At 44.8% G+C, this 22,623-nt stretch overlaps 1 protein-coding gene across 1 annotated transcript in view; it reads left to right on the plus strand.

Moving 5' to 3' along the window:
- Window positions 1-21,254, plus strand: part of LOC119450047 (transmembrane protein 131-like) — an 87,792-nt gene extending 66,538 nt beyond the window's left edge. The window contains 5 exon segments of the mRNA XM_037713401.2: window positions 3,157-3,357; window positions 5,194-5,471; window positions 11,158-11,184; window positions 14,596-14,832; window positions 17,826-21,254. Of these exon segments, the coding sequence (XP_037569329.1) occupies window positions 3,157-3,357; window positions 5,194-5,471; window positions 11,158-11,184; window positions 14,596-14,832; window positions 17,826-18,029 (947 nt within the window). The 3' untranslated portion in view covers window positions 18,030-21,254.
- Window positions 21,255-22,623: the final 1,369 nt, after the last annotated feature.

Raw genomic sequence — 22,623 nt, forward strand, 5'->3', positions numbered from 1 at the left:
ACACGAATGGGTATTTCATTCATGTAGAAACAAGCAAGCCTGTATCCTTATTTTTTTTTTTTTTTTCTTGAATAAATGTGTATTCCTCCCCTCTTATAATGGTGCTCCAATGGGGTCAGCTAGACCACCATGGAGGTCCGAGGATTTGAGCCCATCGTGGACAATCAGCTCAGCTGTATGTATTGCGTATGCTCAAAGAAGAGATGATCAATCGGTCTCCACTAGAGCGCCGCAAGTAGCATCCCGATGCCCAAAACATGCTGCGCTATGGCGCTGCAATGAAATGGGCAAACACAATCTCCACAGTACTCACTCACGTTTGTATTCAAGTCTACTGACGCCCTTTGGCATTAACTCGCACCTTTAAGTTAACCTATGCATACAACCATTGCATACACCTATGCATACAGGGTAGACAAAATTGTGAAAAATATATATATATTGCCACATGGTGTGGCACAGCAAGGGGACTGAAGAAGAGAACAAGGTTCGTCTCGGCATCGCCCGTCGACGCTTACGCTTGCCTGGATCCTCATTCAGCGTGTTTTCTACAGCAGGGTATACGCGACAATATATTATTTTCGCGCAGTTTGAACTGCCCACTCTTTTCTGAACAAGAATTAGTTTATTTCCGTCTCAGTGAGCTCTTTGTGCCAAAAATTCACTTCTTCTGAAATCTATGCAGCTGCCTGCCACGTACCCAGTGACCCTAGTTGTTCCTACGGCTTTGTTTCGAACCCTGTTCCCTCAGCACAGCAGCATGATACACCACCCATTCGACCATGGATTATTCACTGACCCAGGTTGGCAGGAAAAGGGGTAGAGACATGTATAGGCAGGCCCCAAAGACTGTGTGAAGTACCGTAAGAATGCTAGTCGCATTAAAATTTTTCAAAAAGCGACGGGCAATTTTTCTAAGATTAGCGGGATTTTAAGCGTTCATCTTAACAATGAAAAAGCCATTAGTCGAGGCCCCCTAAATACTGCCTATATTACCTGGAGCATTTTGTTTATGTGCACGGTTGTTTCATTTTATACCATGACACAGAGTGATTAGTTTCTAGTATGCAACCTGCAATTTCAGATCTCATGAGATAGGCAGATCAAGGAAGATCTTTGAGAAGCATTGCTTTTGCGGCAAACTATATGCATTGACCCATCACAGTAACGGATCCCTGGCAGTGGGGCTCAATGCCAGGCACAGCATCCACAACCAGTTCGTCTTCAAAGCTCACTCAGTAGATGATATGCAAAACCTGCAAGTACGCTTCACCACACGCCTTTCACATAACCAAGATGGCGGACTTCTGGCTAGAATTGTAATTGAAGTGTCAACATGTAGGATGTTGACATCATTCCTGCTGCTGTCCAGTCCCGGCAGCGTCCAAGCTTTCAAAATGCGCATCTCGGCCTAATCGCGCTGCTAGCGGAACACAGCCATATTGGTAAAGGCAAAAAGCCTGCTCACGGATTTTCGCAAATCGTCCATTTGCACCATGCATAGATAGGATAATGGTGACATTTTACTAATGATGTCTATGCACATTGCTTGATATTGGCATTTTATGTACGTGCTGCTGTTGCAGAAAGCTATGTTTGCAAACTGCGGTGAGAGTGTTCAGCTACTAGCCAACACTACAGTGCGCTCAAGCTTCTTTCGCCTGTACTTGAGCCATTAGAAATAGCCACCCTGGATGTTGCTCTCACATTTAATGATGACAGCACTGTCCGATGTAATGTGTTTAAGTCATTCGGAATTTTGCCAGGAGGCTGGTTAGTGTAGGGATTACATTACATTGACCACCGTTTACTTTGCATCGCCAATAGGGCTACACAGCAAGCTACAAAAGAGGCCCAGAAGGCAAGAAACCAAACCAAAAATAGAAAATGTTATTGTGGTGATGAGTATGTAGCTGGTGCTTATTGAATAGCTTCGCGGGAATTTGCTGTGAACTTCCAGATTTCACAGTCTTTGACTGGTGGCAAATCGAGCCAAACCTGACAATGAAATGGCGCGGACAGCGCCTGCTCTTTACCGTCAGCACCGGCTACACGTGTAGTTGTGATCGAGTCACGTGATGCATGGTCCTTTTGTCTGTCATCCAGATTGGCCTTACAATAACCCACTTGCTGTAAAGTTGGGATAGCCCTTCTGTTTTCGGAGAAAAACTGGAAAGCAAAACTTTCTATGCTGTAAATAAAAAAATTGCTGCAGAACACAGGTCCACTATTACGCTGATAACCTCATGTGTATTCAGTACAGCTGAACATTACTGATTCATTTGTTTCGGAGTCAAAAAAGCACTTGATTTTATTCAACAGAAATTCTATTGTTAAAAAAAATATTTTTCAGACCTTTATATAATACAACTGAGCTGTAATAAGTGCTGGCATACTAATTTGGTGTTCCCTTTAAGCTTGATTCCTAGGTACAGTAAAACTTTATTAATATGTACCTGCTTAATAGGTAACTCCGGTTTAAGTATACTCCCGATGAATCCCCGGCCCTGTCGCCATTGAACGTAATGTTATTAGAAAACGTGCAATAAAGACACTAGATAAAGAAAAGGAACACATACCACTCGCACTCGCTCACAACTGATATTTTTTTTATCTTTAAGTTCGACAAAAGTAGGAGACATGTGGTACGATTTGCCGTTTCGGATCCGGCACTTTGGACGCTGTATCAAATGCCGAATCGTCCATGTGTCTCCTACTTTTTATAAGTGGTCGTGGAAAAAAGGTAGCTAAAAATTTTACCGCGCATAAGGAACATTGCACAATTAGCACAACTTTTTTCGGGGAAAAAGTGAGATCATTATGCGAGTAAATACGGGACATGGCAGGTACCCTGTCCCATTAAATCAAAGGCCATTCCCAGTTGCTCAAATGCTTAAGCAACATTTTTCACCTAGGAATGAAAAGTATAGCATCCATAGCAACACAAAAGGTGCAGCTGTTGAGTTACTTCTTATGTGCATCTTCTTTGTGCACCTGCAATGTGCACTTTGCACATTGTAACCATTTGTAAAAGCTGCCACAATAAAAGGGTGTGGAAAGCTCTTACTGCTGAGCATGGATGAGGATCTCTACTTGGGTCTTTGGAGCCTTGCACAAGAGCCACTGACCTTGTTCTGCTTGTCTTTCCATTTACAGGTGTTGTCGGCCAAAAGCCGGCTGGACTTGCCGTGGAGCCTCCACTGAAGACGAAATCCGCTCCGCTCGGCCATTCCTGGGATGCCATGAGCAGCGCACTGCCGGACCTTCCAATCGACACATTTTCCTTAGCGGATAAACCAAAGGAACCTTGGCCTGAACCATCAGATTCCAAGCAGGAAATTGCGCCTGCGCTCAGAAGTAGGTACTTGGGGCCAGCATTACATAATTCCATTCCTTGGGAGGTCATTTGAAGTTCAACAATGACATAGTGAAATTGTTTCCTGGGCTGAAGACTTATTTTAAGCTACCCATTTTGCCAATTCAAGTTGTATAAAGTTCCCTATTTAGCAGTGGCAGTGATTGAGCGGGTACAGTCAAGTAGAACTAAGCTTGTTGCTCGGGCTAGCTGGTACATTATAAGAGTCTTAGACAGTGCAAAGGACAGAACGAGAAGCAAACACATGACAGCGGTGACCTTCAGCCAGTGTTTATTGCGTTGTTCGTACTAAAAACATATATACCCGCAGGAGGAGGATGTTATGACGCCATTGCAGAATACTTGCTACCATTTGCCAGGGCTCGCCTGCACACGGAGGCAGCCATCTATGAATTCGGCCTCTTTATCGAACAAACTGATTGAAGGGGTGCTTACACAATCTGTGCCTTTCTTTGTGATCCTGTAGGCCTCATAGATTTCCTTTGTGCATTGAAATGTGTACTTTCACAAGTAGCATTGCGTACTCAAACCAGGAGGGCAACCGCATTCTTTCCAATGAAGAGAGGTTGCTGCTAGTCCCAATTTAAAAAAATTTTCATGCTGTCTTAGCCTGTCATTGATGCAGTGCCCAGTTTGTACAATGTAGTAAGAGTGGCTGCATGACAAAGGGATGTGGTAGATGACTCCTGTAGTGCAGGTGGCGTACACATTCTGGTACTTCTTTATGCATGATGGGGCTTTTGAGACATCTGAATTCACTATTATGCACAGTTTTTGCAATTTGTTGGGTGTGGAAAAGAGCACACGCACCCCTGCACGACTCGTCGTCATCTTAAGCCTGTGGGACACCTTGTGCACATACGGAATTGCAAATGTTAGCTTCTTGTCTTCTGTCTTGGTGCACCTCTCCTTTTTCACTCTCAAAAGCACTTCCGCCAGGTTGCCAAGGAAAGGCTCTGGAAATCCTGCCTATATCAATTTCATTGCTTGAGCTTCGAAGCTGTGTTGTACCTGATGCGGGCATTTGAGCTGCAATTGCTACGCCTTGAGTGAGCCGACGAGAATGGCAGCTTCTTTGACCTCGGGTTAGATCTCCGGCAGGTGTGCTGCTCTTGAAACATTATCGCAAGATCCAAAAAGCGGAACTCTCCTTTTAGTAGAACCTTGGTTTAAAAGCTAGATGGTCACACATGTTGCAGAATAATTCAATAATGCATAACAGATGGGGGCACATTAAGGAATGCAAGACAAGTTCCAAGACGATGGCACTTGTCTCGTGTTTTCTCCTCACTGTTCTATGCCCAGACATCTCACTGCTGCCTTAGGTCAGAGGAGTAGAGAGCAAGTAATTTATCTTTTAATCGGCGCACTCATGACATCTCACCTTTAGAAGAAACATGCACACTGCATGCTGCCTGCTAGCTAAGGATTGTTCAACTGGTGACTGGACAGAAAATAAGCCTAACGTTCAGATAGGAAGATAGCTGTATAGGTTAGAGACCAGATAGGGGTAACTGATATTCTAGTTGGAATTGAGAGAAAGAGGTTGTTGTGTTGCTGAGCTAGGAGTGTTACAAACGAGCAGGCATGCTCGGCCAGCCGAGCTGTGGCAGTGATTGCAAGGAAGATGCAGTTGGGGGTGGCAGAGGATTAGATGGACTGATAAGATTAGGAAATTCACAGGTTGAGTTGACCGACGCGTAGGACAGAGGTAACCAGAGACAATTGGGAGAGGCCTTTCTCTTTTTAGTGAGGTTATATAGGCCGATGATGATAATATTGCACACTGGTGTATTTATGTGTTTTTTCTGTTTCAGACATGTGTGCTTCTTTCTCACCGGGTAACCTGCGGACGAGCAGCGCATACTCTGTACCTTCTCCGGAAGCCACTTACTCTCCGTGGTCAACACCGAGGCCCACACCTGGGGACTTTGCATCCCCCTGGAAAGGCGCAGCATCCAGCAACGCACCAGTTGGGATAGTCACCAAGAGCCAGTGGGGTGCCCCAGATGTGAGAACACCCACAATGCACAGTGAAGCTGACCGCTGGGCGCCCAGTCCTCCGCAGCGTCCCATTGGATGTAATGATACCACGGTGAGTTGTCTTTGTGAGGCCTTGTTGTGGCATAATGGGCTTTTGTGGTAGGTATGGATCCGTTGATCATTAGAGAGCTTTAACCAGTACGTGCACCTATTAGCATTAATTTTTTTATTGGAATACCTCTGGAATAAGGAAATGCAATTTATGACATTTTGTGGTGCTAAAACCATGATGTGATGGAATGATCTTTTGTAGAGTGACATTGCCTACAGGGAAATGCATAGTTATTAGGAAGTTAGCGTTTGGCCACAAAAGAGCTTGCACCGCCAGACAAGAGTGCACAGTACGCAATGTGTTGGAGGTGAGTTGCCATCTATGGGTGTCACAGCTGTCCCCGATTCGTCGTCGGCGCGAAGTCGATCGACGGGGTAGACAAGCTGGTTGGTCGTTCCGTACGCAAGCGAGCACAGTGAAAAGAGTCAGAGTCGGGAGTAAACAAAAAAAACGTTCAAAAGAAATCAAAGTTCAAAAGAAAACAAATGGTGTCATATGCATGGCCGGGCAGCAGCAGCAAGTCCATAAACCGTGGAAGTCGGGGCACAAAGCTTTCCCGAAGAATGCTGGTGGTCCGATCTTGTCGAGGTGGATGCGAATTGCTGAGCTGGGTTTCCCGGGAGTCTAGATTGGACGTCTTCTCTCAAGCAGGTTGAGCTAACTTGAGGCGAACTACCGTGAGCTTCGTTGCAGACGCTGGTTTGACGTCTCGTACGTCAACAAGTTCCTCGGAGTTCCGACATGGCCAGGCGGCCCAGGCGATACTGGACGGCACTAGCCCCCCAACGGCTTCTCAGCAGCGCATAGGTTCAGCTTCTAGACTAATCAGCAGGGCCCAAAACATGTGCTTAAATCCTCTCCTTTCCCTAGTTCCCTAGGTAGGGAAACTGCCGCTATGTAGCGTTCTCCGAATTCAGCTCTCTTAGCTCCCAACAATCTTGGCCGCGCCCTTTCACTATGGACGAAGAACCGCAGATTATCCTCTCTCCCAATGTCAAGGGCCAAGGTCGAGCCCGGTACTACCACGTGGCCGTACATGCACACTTCGGGGTCCATAATCGGCGTGTCGCGTCTGGAATCGAGATGGCAGCCCGAGCGGCCACGATGCTTTTGACGCCCGTAATTCGGCGTGTCGATGTCGAATGCATTATACGCTGCACAGTCAGGAGCCCATGTTTTTGACGCTCGTAATTCGGCGTGTCGTTAATCAGCGTCCAAACCATTCGAAAATATGCCGCTCCGTGACAATGGGCCTGTGAGAATTTGTCTTTCTGTCTCTCGTAGGCACCTGTGCTTTGTTAAACCACCCTCATGTATAGGAAACAAGGCCAGTTCTGAGGTTGACGTGGAGCATGTGCTGTAGCTCGTAAGGGTGTCAGATGTGTGCCACAACTGCACTTTAAAAAAAAATTATGTAATCGTCATCCATTTTAGTTGAATTTCCTTTCTTGAAAACTCGGCGTTCGCTTCTTTCCTGTCAAGAATGTTATGTCACGCTGATAACGCGCATGCCATTTGTGACCAGAAAATACCGGCCGCGCAGCATTAAAGAAAGAAAGGCACGCATGGTAGATGACGATTGTTGTTTGGGGACGAGATAAGCCACAAAGGGTGTAAACTTTCTTTAGATTGTGCCTTATTCATTCAATAATTCTTATTCTAGGAAGAGACTGTACTATTTGATGTTTGGCAGCTTTGCAGCTTTGTAGAGCAGAGCTGAGCAATTGAAGAGGCTTTGGGAGAGGGGTTGGTGCATGTGATATGGTGCCCAAATGGAAATGCTGTGCATGCATGTCTTAACGTTATGGTACACTTAGCTGCTAAGAGGATCTGCAGAAAATTAAGTAAAGCATGGAATGGGGATTAGCTAGTGTTCATTCATGCTTATATTTTAGGCATCTTACACTGGCAAAAAAAATAAAAAAATGAAGCAGACCCTTCGTTTGTAGCACACCTTACCTGGCACGCCAGGTCAGGGGTGCTTGGTTCCTAGAGCTTGTAAAGTAGGCAGCGGAACAGTATTCTTTAATTGGTATGAAATACTTCTGACTGCTGGTAAACATTTGGGAATGCTGGTGATGTTCTCCAGTGCCTTTTCAGTGATTCTGTGAAAACTTATACTTGTATAGAATAAGGCTAATGTCACCAGCTACATAAGTGCTTGTAAAATGGACCTGTAGAGCCTATGCTGCTCTTCTATCACCCATTGCAGCAGCCTAGTGTGGCATTCTAGTGCTGAGCACACAACGGTGGGATTTTTTTCTTGCTGTTGTGGCCACATTGCTCTCAATTCTGTTGTTGCATGCCAGGTGCAACTTCTCTTGTACTTACCCATGCCACTGTACCTCCCTCAAATGAGCTGTGGGGGCCACATTCATTATGTCAATCTTTGCTACAACTACCATAGTGCCTTACGTAGTCATATGCTCAGTTTTTAACTTGAGAAGCACAATGGTTTGACATTGCTGCAATCTCTCATTTTTTACAGAGCAGTGCACTCACCTAAGAAGTACTTTAGGTACAAAAAAAACTTAAATACTTAATTTTAAAATACTTAAATTTCATCGTTGGCACTCTCCACAAACCTGAACAACCACAGTGATAAAAAGGTCAAGCTGTCACACAAAGTAGACGTAATGCTATGGGTGCTTTCTTTCACTCTGTTCATCCCTTCTGATTGCAAGCCACACCTTACATCATGCTTTTATCACCAAGTCTCATAGCTTTGCAATGGAGCTTTCAGTTTCTTGTGTTAAAGGAGGTCTAGTGTTAGATGAATGTTGTACAAGTCTGCCAGCAAGTGGGGGAGAGTTCTGCATTTATGGGGAATTGTTAGTACAGTCAACGACCGATTTTTCGGACGTGCCTTATTTACCCTTTTCGCGGAGCAGTTTGCTCTAGAGGAACGAGAGGGCGCTTTCGGCGACGCGCCATACGCTGCCTCAGTGAATGCACACGAATCCGAAACCATTACTGCTTCTGCCCTGCTACTGTGTTATCAGCTGTCGGAAATGCAACTGGGTTTTCGCTAATGCACTGTGCCCACTTCATGCTGCAAAATGTGTAACGATAAAGGGAAGAAGTGTGTGGTAGTTAGCTGCAAAAATAGTGACTCGCATATTAAGGAATGGAATAAACATGTGTCACCACTGCTACATAAGGACTGCCTGTGTTGCCGGCCCTTCGTGATGCACTGCTTTCCTCGAGGATAAAAAAAGATAATTCATCCACTAGCACTGTATAGCTAACCTCCAAAGAAAGGATTTCAAGACTGGAACGTCGGCACTTAAGAGTGAGTACCGCTCGTTACAAAAGGAAGTAGCACCACTTACTGGCATAGTAAGTTTCTCGCACGTTATCTACACACATCCACCCCAACTCGCACGCAAACTTACGACCACCCTATCGCCAACGTATCAATAATAAGTGAATGGGCGCACACTTGAATCAATGTGCCGAAGCATGAGTGACGGAGACTACACCGACAAGACACAAATGTTGAAAGCTGAACGTTTCGTGACGGTCCACAGAGTAAGCAAGGGATTAGCGATAATACGTCTTTGCTACAAATTAAGCTACCGCAAAGTACAGACCATTTACATTCCAAGCTTTTTGTGCAGCAAGAACAAATCTATCGCAGCAGAGCACACCCACGAGCGATTAGGCTGAAAATAACCAATCAGATAGGGCTGCACTGAGGAACTTTACTGAGTCAGAAACAGGAAAAGCCGCTGCTTCAAAATGTTTGCCAAATAAAGAACGAAGAGCACACTGATCCTGATTCAATTCATAAGCGGAAAGTTTGGACAGCTTGGAATACATTTCTAGCCCCGCTTTTAGTACAAGCACCGTATATGCTGTTTGCACTGTTTGGACAAGGCGTAATGAGCTCTGAAAGCACTTAAATGTCCTCTAAAGCGGTGAGCAAAGCTTCGTATCGTCCACACAGTCACTGCCTACGATATGCGTCGAAACGGAGGTTTGCTGCACCGCACCGGCGTCACGCGCTTGTATTGTTAACACGGAGACAACGGGGGCAGCTGAGGCAAGCAATGGACGCGTCACCACGTGATCAAACATGGCAGCGCCCACGATAGCGCCGAGAAAAGGGTGAATAATTCGAACACCTTGTGCCACATGCCCCATAGAGCCAATGTATAAGGACGTCTGAAATATCAGTGCCAGATTTTTCGGACTTTTTGCCATGAGCGCCGGTCCGAAATGGCATTAACTAAAGCCACCACCGCCACCATTTGGATTATCTGGCAGCCATGGTGGTCGTTAGGCCTAACTGCTGCAGTGGCGTGTTTTTCCTTAAAGGATTTGCTGCTGTCAGCAATGGCGTCGTCATCTCACCGATGGCATCGAAGCGCAGAAAGTACGGCAAGGATCTAAAGTGTTGAATAATGTCAGTTCTCGAAAGTCAGCTTCGCCTCAATACAGCATAGTTAAGCGGTCAAGCATACATAATGTATTGTGGTGAAGCATATCAAGAGTGCACAGTGACCACTGTCACTGGACATAAAGTGTCTTCCTTAATTACATACACGTGCACCCACCCCACCGTCTCCTGTCACTGTATGAGCATCGAGACACCTAATAATTGGACTGGAAGGCCTTTAAAACTATTTGATGTGGCTGTGGTGATTTGAGCCTTTGAGGGCCGTTAAAGGCATGCATTTGTTTTTTCGGGCTATGGGCTGCCCGATTTTTCATTCGTTTTCATGGTCCCTAGGGAGTTTAAAAAATCAGACGTTGACTGTATACACGATGGAGAACACTGCAGTGGTGCGAACAGGGTGTTGCAAGGGAAGCATCTCAGCCCCAGGGGGTAGCATCGGCCCAGTGACCAGGAGCACGACCAGGTCAATCACCGAAGAGAGTCGGGCAGAGTCGGGTCAACGTAAAGTGAAAACTGGATATTTATTTTCATGAACAGGTCAAGAGTGGTCAGCTCTAAAAGATGTTCAAGAAACGAAGGCCCTCAGCTGACAGATATGCCATCTTTTATGCTCTCTAGAGAAGTCTCTCACCCCCTCTGGAAAGGAAAACCACAGTCAGCCAAAGCCAACACCACCTAGACGCACTCTTATCTATGACGTCATGCTACCTGGCCCGAAATTTCCATTGCCAAGGCTGGCGTGACGAAAGCGCGGTGACGTCGAAATCACTGTTGCTTACACGGGAGCATCCCCATTAGATTCTATGGCAGTTGGGCCAGGTGGTATGACGTCATGATCGGAGTGCGTAGGCCTTGTGCTATCTAGGTGGTGTTGCCAAAGCACACATGCTCAATTCTTCATGTCTGGGCTAGCAGCAATCTCGGTGGCACTTTTCCTTTATCATGCATTGTAAGCTTCACTACCCCACACACTCTGCAAACTTATTCTGTGGCACGCATCCGAGAGCAGGGAGAGGGTCCTGCACTTGGCACAAGAACTCGTGCCCAGATGCCTTAGTGCACAGGCACATTCATTCAAATGTGTCACTGGAAACTTGTGTCTTTTGGTATTTTGAAGGGCCCAAATTGTCTTCAATGTTTGAGCGATATGTTTGCCGCTCACTTGGTTTTGGTTTTGTATAACAACTACTTGTCCCAGACGTGAGCCGATTATCAGAGGTAGAGGAATGAATTCCCCACTCTTTTCCTTGCTCTCTTTTTCTCTCTCTGCTTTCATTGCTGCAGCGAGTGAAGAGAAGCTCAGTAGAAAAGGTGAGTCACATAAAAGAATGTAGAGGCAGTCATTTTGAGAGCATTTGCTCACACATTTATTTTGTATAGCCTGTGGTAATAGTAGTCACTTTCTGTGGGGTCAGGCCACATTATTACCACAGTCGAACTTCGATATAATGAAAGGGGATATAATAAATTATAGAATATAACAAAGTAACTTTGAAGTTTGGTTGGTCATGCTTATTTCAATAAGGATTCTCCTGCTATAGTAAAACTGAAATTGTGGGATTCGGCGTGGTGTCAGCTACAGCAAAGCAAATTTTTGTTTGCACATGACTCAGTATAGCTAGGTATTCTGTTAGCAAAAATGTCTAGTGCAGTTTTCAACCGATTTCTGGGATGCAGGAATTTTCAGACCTGTGCTATTATTTGTACTTCACACAGCACTGCCACCTGCCCTTAGATCCAGTCAGTGTACGGGCAACCAGCGCTGAAACTTGGCTTGCCAACAGCAGCACCATAACACATAGCCTAGTGGGCTGAGGAAACTCGTTTTCGTGTAACATGCTGCAGTTTCGTATTGGCAAATTTAGCACTTATCTTGAGGCCTATGTGTCCAGCTTGTGACCTGACAGCGAACCGGCGTGCTAGAGTGTAGGAGTGCATGTACTTCTCGAAACCTGCATGTCCATGGATATAGCTTGGCCAGATGCATTGGGCATTCGCAAGCACTGGCACAAGTGTGCATCCCTCATCATTCAAGATATCATACCATTTTCATGGCCTCCCTGCCGGTTGGCAGCAGCATATTTTAGTAGGATACTAAAACTGCCGTAGCGAATCCTGGTCAGTGCTGGTTCCCTACAATGGCAAGAGAAATTTTGAATGCTGCATGATGTGCTGGTCAATTTTTCGGACATGATCAGGGTGTGTCAGCGACCTGGAAAAGTCGGGGAAACTTTAAGCACCTGAAAAAATCGCAGAATTATCAGGGAACTTCTTCTTTTACCTAGGGGAGTCATGGAAAATAGCCAAGGAAATTGAAGTTTCTAATTTCCAAAGGCCAGCTGCACCGCAAAACATTTGTTTAACCAAAATATTGCGCTCGTGTCATGATTGACCTGGGGTAGAAATTAGACAAGTAATTATAAAACATGAAATAATTAACTTTCAACTGAAGGATTCAGACATATAATCCTTAAACAAGGCATTCGAGGAATGTTCATAACCGGTTAGAGATTTGCAAACAGCTGATGCAACTAATTTGTGCTGAGTAATGAATTGCCGCAAATTCACCTGGAAAATTGAAATTAAATTGCCAAAGAAAGCAACTGTCACGTCCTTCGTAGGTGCACCTGATTGACGTGACTGTTTACGCCTCACCGTTGGGCGAGCATGAAGCAAGCATCCTTATAAAGCCGTAGTCTCGCTAGCTTGATGCTCACCCAACTCAACTTCACTGCACGTGCTCACCTCTCTTTTTCATTTTTGTTATTGCAGCCATAACTAGCATTTTAAATGAAAAGGCAGGAATATTGTTGCCTTTACAAGAAATTTACAAGGCCTTTTAAAAATTGCTGCGTCCGTCATCTCCAGAGTTATGTAGCTATCACGGCTATTAGATCTTAATCCTGGCTGAAATAAGTATGTCAGCATGATTCCTACGTTTCGATAATGCCCCCTGTCACATGCAGCAAAGACAGTCTGTTCAACCTTTTTCTTCTTCTATTTCTCTTTCTCCTCTCCCTCCCTCTTTCCCTCCCTCCCTCCCTCCCTCCCTCATTCCCTCCCTCTCTCTCTCGTCAGTTCATGCGAATCACAAGTCAAAGGCTGATGGGTTCAGGACATTAAACCCCATGAATCAAATTGTATAACATTAATCATGAGGCGGTTGCATGGTGTCATTTTTTCAAGAATGCTCTCACTATGAGCCTTATTAATATGCGATGAACCCTGGTCCATTCAGGTATCCGCGTAATAAATCTGAACGACAGCGCTGGAAGAAATCTGTCCAGCTAAGAAAAGCCCATATGCACAATTTTTGTCTTCCTCATCGCATTGTACAGTGGCCACTAGAGCGATGGATAAGAAGGGATTCAATGGAAAATGAGTTGCAGAGTACGGGATGGCTAGTAATGTGCCTTTTATGGGACCGTCACCAAGTTTGGCATTACAAATTGGGAAGCACCGCGCGGTGCATAATCACCTTGTCATGATCACAGCTGCAAAGTATTTTACACTGAGCTATGCTGTGAAATAATAAACAGAAAATTCAAAGAAAAGCCCTCATGCCTCCAAGAGGCTCTCAGCAGAGATGATTTTGTGCGCATAACGTCTTCTTTGCTGCCATATCATCATCATATCATCATACTATTGTTCAAAAAGTGCTCAAAATTGATCTGCTATGTACTTAAAATTATTAGTCGCTGTTTCTTTTCGTCTTCTCTCTTTTTGCTTTGGTCATTCAATGTCCTCTGCAAAAGTCGTGGAAAACGTGGAAAAGTCAGGGAATTCGAAAAACGGAATTCACTAGCAGCGCTGGTTAGGCCTAGTGGCTTAGACAATATGGCTGGGGCAAAAATTTGCAGGCAATAGCTGCCGACAAGTTGTCGCAGGACACTCATTGTCACTATGCCTGTACCAGCAGATCTCATCAACGATTGAGTGTGAGATCACATGCAAAGGCCAGACTGACAGCTGTAGCAGTGGAATTATGGTTCACATGCGCTGTCCTCTATGTCCGAAAGATTGGTCGGGGACTGTACTATCGTGCTCAGTATGAGCTGCAATGCAAAAGCATGTGGCAAACCACTCGCACATTGTAGCTCATACTGATAGTGCTTAGCCAGAGCAACTTTAATTTTGACCAGCAGCTTGGCTTGTTTAGACTGCCAGCTGCAGTCCAAACAAGCCAAGCTGCTGGTTTGCTGACACTTCTGCTGGTTTGCTGATACGAGATCGTTTGCTGGCACTTCAGAGACACCACGTTTGCATTTGTTTCATACAGACCTGATAGCAAGATTTTTTTTTTTTTGACAATATTGACGTGTATATATGCCACATACACCGAGGCGATTTTCGTGTCAGATGCGACTTCGTTATAACGAGGTTTAACTGTTGCACACTTCTTCATTTCTCAAGGCCTTAGGAAACCTTATTTTTTATTTGCTGATACAGTGCACCTTGGACCTTTTGCTGCTCCATGTCAGCACCTTGGTTGGTCATCATTTCAGTATTTCCATTTATTTTTCGGTCTATTTATTTCATTGTTACTTTTCCTCTTAAATTGTGAATTTTCTCAAATGTCCATGTGCCCGATAAGTTGTAATAGTGATGTTTCTACAAATTTTGTGGTCTTTTTATTTATTTTTTTTTTCCACAATTTCACTGGCATCAGGTTGAAAATCTGAAAACGTTAAACACTATATGTTTTCCATGTCTGCATTTCAGCCCCATTTATGGGAACAGGCACCAACACCACCAGCCCCAGCTGTTGCATTGCCATCTGTGTGGGGCTCTAGCTGGTGGAGCAGCGCCTCTGTAACGTTGCCTTCTGGAACACCGCGGTCACCTGGAAGCTTGCCTCAGGGGGACACATCACCCACCGAATCCATGGCTAATGTGGTGTCATCTATAGGATTGGACTCGCCAGACGCCAACTTAGAACCAGCAGCATCCTTTGAACAGGTGAGTGATAGCCCTGCTACTTTTAACCAGATGAAGTATTATAGCTTGACCAATTCGCATCTCCCTAATATGTTTTCCCAGTTCAAATGGCACTGAAGCCCATCCCACCCAACATCAACAGCACATTTGTGTAATCTGTTCCCTGGCTTTAGGTATTCCTGTCATCCTGTGAAAGCGTGTGCAGAAATTGTTGACGATGATTGTCAGTGTAAGCGAATAGCCGAATGCTTCTCAAAAGCTGTTTCCTTGATTAAAATATGATGCACTTGATGCCGTATATGTGCTGCAGTGAGGGTACTTAAGTAGCATTTGTTGTTTCATTACATAATTTCGTAGAGAACAGAGCCGTTAACCAGCACATCTGCAGCGGTAGTATAGATGGACAACACTAAAATCTGCAAGAGCTGTAACACATTAGAACCTCGTTGATAAGATCCTGTTGCATTTGGTTTCCCGATGCCAACGTTCACAATCGAGAACACCAAAAATGACCGAGTAGAGTTTTAATTTTTTAGTGGTTCATATGTTCCCGGAAAACAAGATCTTTCATCAGTGAAGTTCAGTACGTTGCCAAAATGCGATGTTATAATACAGGGTATGTCCAAAAAGTAATTTCAGTGAGTCGATTAAAAATAAATTATTGGTCTGATCGGTACAACACATTAAAAGGTTTCAAAATAAACTCCTCCTGCGTCGATAAATCGCTTCCAGCAAGATTTCCAGGCATTGAAGCATGGTAGGCCTCCTCCAGAATGTTATTTACAGCCTTGGTGCTAGCCTGTTTGTCTTGGTCAACTTTCCCGAAATGATGTCCTTTCATGGGAGTTTTCAAGCGCACAAACAAAGACAAGTTTGGGGGAGCCACGTCATGACTGTAGGGCGGCTGGGGAACCATTGGCACCTTTAGAACGGCCAGGAAGCGGGTTATGAGGAAGGCGGTGGGGGCTGGCGCTTTGTCATTGTGAAGTTTCCAATCACCCCCGATTTCAGGACGGGCGCGATGAACCCATCGTTTGGGTCTCTTGAGCACTTCCGTGTAGAATTTGGCATCGACGGTTGTGCAAAGTGGCACAAACTCATGGTGGACGAGCCTTCCTGATGTCAAAGAACACAATGAGCATGGTCTTGACCTTTGACTTGCTCATTCTGGCCTTCTTGGAGCGAGGGGATACCAAGCTGTGCCACTCGGCACTTTGCCTTTTAGTTATGGGGTCGTATTCAAACAACCAAGACTCGTCACCTGTGGTGACATTGTCTAAAAAGTGAGGGTCACTTTCGCACTAGTCCCAAAGTTACTGAAACGTTTCAACTCTGCACGATTTTTGGTCGTCTGTTAACACTTTGGGCATAATCTTCGCGAAAACTTTTTGCATATGCAAATTATTCATCACAATCGCGTGAACGCTACTGCTTGGAATGTTTACTGTCTGTGCCGCTAAATGGACACGCAGACGACGGTCTGAGTACAAATATTTTCTCACACGCGTCACATTTTCGTCGGTGATGGTCGTTGATGGCCGTCCAGCACAGGCTTCATTGCTGACCTTTTCACGACCTTCTAAAAAGGTCTTGTGCCACCGGTAGAATAGACGTTCTGACAATCAATTATCACCAAAGGCTGTCTTTATCACAGGAGAAGTTTCCACTGCGGACTTGCCGAGTTTCACACAAAACTTGATGGCAATCCTTTTTTCCAACGAGCGCTACAGTATGGGTTGCATGGGAAATGAAAACAAGCTTCACGGAAAAGCCTGTCCTGAATTTGCAATGCCGACAAATGCGTTCTTGTACTTTGCGCCAGCTGTGCCGGCTGCCGGTGTTGTCGCGCGCACCGTATCTTGAAAGCGATCTCCACACGGCTCTGACCTTTGTATGCGCTGTGCTTACGCCGCTCAGTTTCCGTTAAAGGGATAGACCGCACGAATCTTCGCTCACTATGGCGGCCGCGCTTCCTCACGCGTGCGTGGGGAAAAGCACAAAAGGAAAAGAACAAAAGCGCCACCGCTTCAAACTCTTCGCCGCCAGTCGCGGCCTCCACACCAAAAGAGAAAGGGAGAAAGCGAGTGACTGCGCGCTGTTCTCTTTCGCGGCCGTCGGTCGGGCGGCGTTTATTCGTATCAATCGATGCAGGTTGAAAATCGATTCATAACAACCATTCTCTAGCACGTTGCAAAGTAATGGGGCTCAACCGGGACCACAGAAAAATTCGTATCATCGAGATTCCACTGTATATAGCCGCCTGCTGCGGCAGCTTCACTGCAATACTCACCCGCCCGTCTCACATGAACACGCCGGCGTGCACTCAGTTTTTTATTTAGGTACCAGCAAATCTCCTCTGGGGTCGTCGCACGCCGCATTCACAGCTATCGCCACCAAACCTATTTGTGATAAGCACCTTCACCTATCTGTTTCAAAGCACCTGGTGCCATTGGAAGCGTGCTTCATGCTTTTAATAGGCGATAACCCAAATGCGCCACGTCCCCTGCTGCAGGCAGGTGGCACGAAGGGAGCGTCATGTTTCGCTTTTGCGACATCGTATTCCGTTGCCCACCAGCAAGATTTCGTTTGGTTTCCAGTCCCCGTCTTTGAACAATATGCAATAACGACAAAGCGCGTCTCTGGCCGCTCAAGCTCCTCCAGCTCGACGCATGTAGGCAGCTTGTATGGCAACAACGATTCTCACCGAGTGGGCACGTCAAAATACCCTCCAAAATGTCTCATCCTAAGAAACTGCTGGCCCATTCTGAATTCGAGGAGCACAAATGTGAGCTTGCCAAAGTTGCTTGTTCGCTCGGTCGTTTGGGCTATTTGCTTACACTGACAATCATTGTCGGTGATTTCTCTTTTTTTTCTTTTTTGTAGGAAGTCGCTTTTTGCGTTATACTATTATATTCATGGTATATTAATGCAAATAAGGTAATCATAATCATAGGAGCAGCAGTTATAATAAAAAAATGTTGGTAGTGACAAGCTTGTACTTGTCTTTCTTTCAGCTAAATCCAACCAGTCTGGGCACAGCGCTGTCACACAGCATTTGGACACAGCAGCAGCCGACTGGTATTTCTCGCCCATGGAATTACAGTCTGTTCCAGGACAACGCAACCATGCCAGTGGGCCATCCCCCAGTGGGAAACAGCGGCAGCTCCATCAAGGGTCCGCACGCCCCATTGGGGTGGCAGGACAAGGAATCCTTCTGAACAGCGAGAATGCCCACCGCTCCCAGTGCACACACACACACCTCCCAGCAATATTTCTACAAACTGTCAACTTATTTGTGTTCTGCTCACTCCCTGTTTGTTTGTTTATTTGTGTGTTTCCTCTCAGCTGGACAACTGACCATTGCCAAATCGCAATGAATGCCTTGAGACTGGGCAATGTCGCACAATGCCAGAACATTGTTTTAGCGGCTGGCATGATTCTATGATGCAAGCTCGCCATTATATTGGCATCACGGCTGCGTACTTGATGCCTTGTAGAAATGCTTCACTTAGTGGGCATTACATGAAAGTTTTCAAAAACTGCACCATGCTGTCTTCGCACATGAATTCCAGTTGGTCCTAACCACCCTTGAGTGAAGAAATGGTTGCTGTTTGTAGATGTTGCCATACGTGCTCTGACTGGTGTAGGAAGGACAGTATGTGAAAAAGCATTGGAACCTGTGTGCAAGGTGTCGAAGTAAATATTGTTGGTAGCATGTGACTAGCATGCCCTATTTTTTACACCTTCAACTAGAGGCTTGTGTTGTTTTCTCAGCTGTGTTTTTAATGCGAAGCACCACGACAAGGTATGAAGATCAACACCAAACTAGTTACCTGTGCCAGCGGCCAAACATCTTTACTTGTTCAATCCAATCAACTCGTGCTTTTTGCTGCATCAAATCTGAGCACAGTGAGCCATCACACATCTATTTTTGTGGCACTCATAGTGTGTAGGAAGCAGTGAGGCAAGGAAGATATTTGTGGTAGTTGGTATACTTGCTTTTCATGAAATGTAACATTCTCATGGCTTTGAATTGAACTTATCAAGGCATTTTTCTTTCCTACTTGATAGTGTGTTCTTTTCTTTCATTCTACGCCCATTGAAACCATGCATACTGAAACTAGAAATTACCATTGGGTTATTTGGTGTGTAGCTTTAAATTCAGGAGATATTACTAAACAGAAAGGTGCGAGAGAACAGGAGAGCTGCTGTGCTGGTACGCATTGTAATACCTCTCCTGTCATTCTTGACTTTGTACCTTTTGCACAGCTTGGTGAATTCATCTTGTTAAAGACTTCTGATTTTTCAATTAACTAATACATGCTTGTTAAATCTATTTGATTGCAGGCATTAAGGAAACTGCTTTGTCGGTGGATACAACTGATGTGCTGCTACTGAATAGTGTGGTTCACTAGGAAGAGAAACACAAGAATGTACAGCTAGTGTTTTCCAGCAGGACCGCCTTCAATGAAAGATTTGCTCTAACTGTAGCACAGAAGTGAAGTCACTTTTTTTTTCTTTCTTTCTTTTTGCCCCAAGGAAGAAAAACTTGTTTTTAATCTATAACATTTAATTTAGAGACACTGGCAGAAGACAAGCCAAGACTCTGGCTCATGCATGGTGCACGTGTGTGTACCATTTTTATGTGGATTACAGCCTGCTCTTTACAGGTGCCGTACGCTCATGTGTTTTTTATGATAGTGGACCATGCCACACACTAAAGCAGCACAGTGTTAAATTCTGCTGTAAAAAAAAAGAAAAAATACCATATTACATAATGTGATGTGTGAGCTGGCTAATCTGTTCTGTGAAGTTCATTTGCATGTTTCAACTTGGGCTTGCCTTATGAGGATTTCATGTGTAGCGATACAGTGGCTAAATTTAATGCTAAAGTTTTCATCCAACATTCTGCGCACAATTGTCCTTGTAGCTCGCTGGTGTTGATTATCTAATTCATTGATAAATACTGCGAGTAAGAGTTGTGGGCCTACTCAAAAATGGCTGGCTGAGATAAGACTCTTGTTCATGTACTGTATCTGGGTTTGGTGGGAGAGTGCGAGGTTCAGGAAATAAGCTGTTGTGCACGTACTGCTCCCATTAAACCAGAAGTCTTGCATGGCATTTAGTACATGGACCTACATGTTCTGCAGGTTTACCCCGTATGCTTGCATTTTAATATCCTGAAATTAACTCTTTTATTTTTTCTTCTTTTGTGGTCAAGTGGATACCTCATTGTTGCCTAGTCAGGGTTTGCAAAGTTTTAGTGATAAAGTGGCTGCTGCAACGAGCCCTGGTGCACAAAGCACTTGCGGAGTGCAGTTCCTGTTGCGGAGATGCACCTTTTATCCTTTTAGCAGTAGAGCGGTATCACCGGTGCACCGTGTTTTTGGCGCCAGCGTTGTAATATATTGGCTCTGTTCTGTGCACTCTTTTAAGGCTCTTCTAGGACAGCAAATTGTATCTTTATAAAATTGAGGGAGGTTTACAACTCGGGCATTGTGAGAAATATATTTTAAGGTGCATTGTTGCTCACATTGTTCTGCCATCCTTACCCATTGTAAGCACCCCCCGAGAGAAAGACCCGAGATTAGTGTTTGATTCAGTAATGCCTTGCCTGTGGAATGATCTCCTGCGACCTCCTCTTGACAAAATTGATAATTGACAAAAGAAGGGGGGTTGGCTGTGATTTACTGCTTATGAAAAAAATTTCATGTTTCATGTGTAGACCGGTGGACGTTGCATTCTGCGAAGTTGTTTTAATTGCTTTCTGTAACAGATTAATTTATTTTTATTGTTTGAATCATTTACATTGTTACAGCTTCTGCCAAAGTAGTGTGCAGAGTCATGTTTTATCATCATTCTTCAGAAAGATATTGGATTTTTGTGTAGTAAGTGAATACGTAAAAAAAAAATAATAATAATTGAAGGAGCAGATACTGTGTGTTAGTGTTGCACCTTTAGCAGTGTGTGCTCAAACACACTGAGGCTCTTTAGCCTTGTTGTAAAGCACTGCCAGAACAGCTGTTTTTTGTTGACGTTGCAAGAAACGTGGCTTGCACAGCACGCCGTAGAGTTTTCCTACTTAACTATTTTCCTTTGTTCTCTGTGTAGCGGTGGGCTTGTGATGAGACGAGTGCAGACCCTTCGTGTTGGCATCTTTTTTTTTTTTTTTTTTTTTTCCCCTGTGCTGGAGTGATGGATTGATGTGTGCTTAATGCTGTGTTAGAGCAAATGTGCCCTGTTCCCATGTTAAAAAAGAAAAAAAAAAGACTATAGCAGAAAGAAGTACCACACCTGTTTGGCTGCTGCAGTTGCCTAACATGGTCAACACTGCCGCCTGCTGTGCTGTTGTCAGTTCAATGTTTGCAGAGTTCCTTAAAAAAAAAGGAATTTCTATTGGAGCTTCGTTATCGGCTCATCAAAATAAAGAGAGTCCAACACCAGTTTTCGTTGTTTTTATTTTGCTACTTCAGGGTTATTGCATGCACTTATTAGTATGTTACACATTTTTACAGCAAAGCTGTTTGAGGGGAGTTCTACGACGGTTGTCATGCAGCACTGATGAAGGTCAGCATTAGTCAAAGCGGACAGCAGCTTTTTGGAAGCCGATGGCATGGTCAGTATCAAATGTCTATCAAAGAAGATATAGCAATGCAGACTGCACCAAAGCAGCTGTATGACCACAGCTTTGGTGAGAACTTGCAGCCAGACACAGACGTCTGTGGCTAGACTTATATTATCTGCAACAGGCTATTTTTTAAAATTCTATAAAACTTAAAAATGGTCACCCTGTATATTCTAGTTGCGATCACCTTAGAGTGTTAAAGGCACACTTTTGGAAACTTAACTGGAGTGCTAATTTATTTCGTAGCACATTTGAAGGCCACATCTCGAAATTAAGTAGTAATACTAGTCTTGTAATTTTTGCTTAACGTGACATCTCTACTCCTTGGCTTCAATTTTGCAATTGAAACATGCCCTACGTTCAGTAATTAATGTTTAGACATTTCGGTGATAAGCTAAATTATTGTAAAAATTTCCTTTTGCTGCTAATGTCCGTCTAGCCACATAGCTTTTAAAAGAAAATGTTACACAAAAGAACACTTAGTGTAGTGGCCGAATAATCCAACCATGCTGTTTGCCTAACCAAATCGTTTTCCTGCATCACAGCATGGCCTATTGGATGCGAGGGTCACCACTGGAAACACCGGCGCTGCAATCGTTCTTGCGTTGAAAGTTGGATGACGTGACATTGATTTGCCGCGGCGAGAGAGCGCGTTGTCTCTCGATTTAGGACGTTTATTTTGATCGATAGTAAAGCGGTGGCCCTTGTGAATGAATAGCATCGACTGTTGTATAGAACAGAAAAAAGCTTGCTCGGTACCTTCTGAACGCTTTTTGTACGCTCATCGTGGAATATATATCCAGCAAAGACGGGGACTTGTTATAGAGCGCAGCTCTTGGGCGCCTGTTCCTGTGTCGGCGTAACCAAGCGAACGAGCGTAGCGGGGGATGAAAGAAGAGGCGAGAGCGAAGGGGGCGCAAAGAGGGAGGTGCAGCGGAACCATGAGGCGGAAAGCGGAGGAGGGTATGGCGAAAGCGTAGTGCGGCGACAATGCTACGAGATGGCGTCATAGTAGCACGCGTCGACTGGGAGGTTTGCCTGCGGCGGCTACTGCGAATCGCGCCTACGTGTCAACCACGCGCTGGCTCTCGCGATCTCCAGATTAGCTAAAGTAGGTTCCAGTGACTAAGATTAGCGAGGCAGTCGCGCCACACTTCGCTCCGTTTGCAACGTGCCGCACACGAGAA

The sequence above is a fragment of the Dermacentor silvarum genome, chromosome 4 (assembly GCF_013339745.2).
Source record: "Dermacentor silvarum isolate Dsil-2018 chromosome 4, BIME_Dsil_1.4, whole genome shotgun sequence".
In the NCBI taxonomy this organism is placed as follows: domain Eukaryota; kingdom Metazoa; phylum Arthropoda; class Arachnida; order Ixodida; family Ixodidae; genus Dermacentor; species Dermacentor silvarum.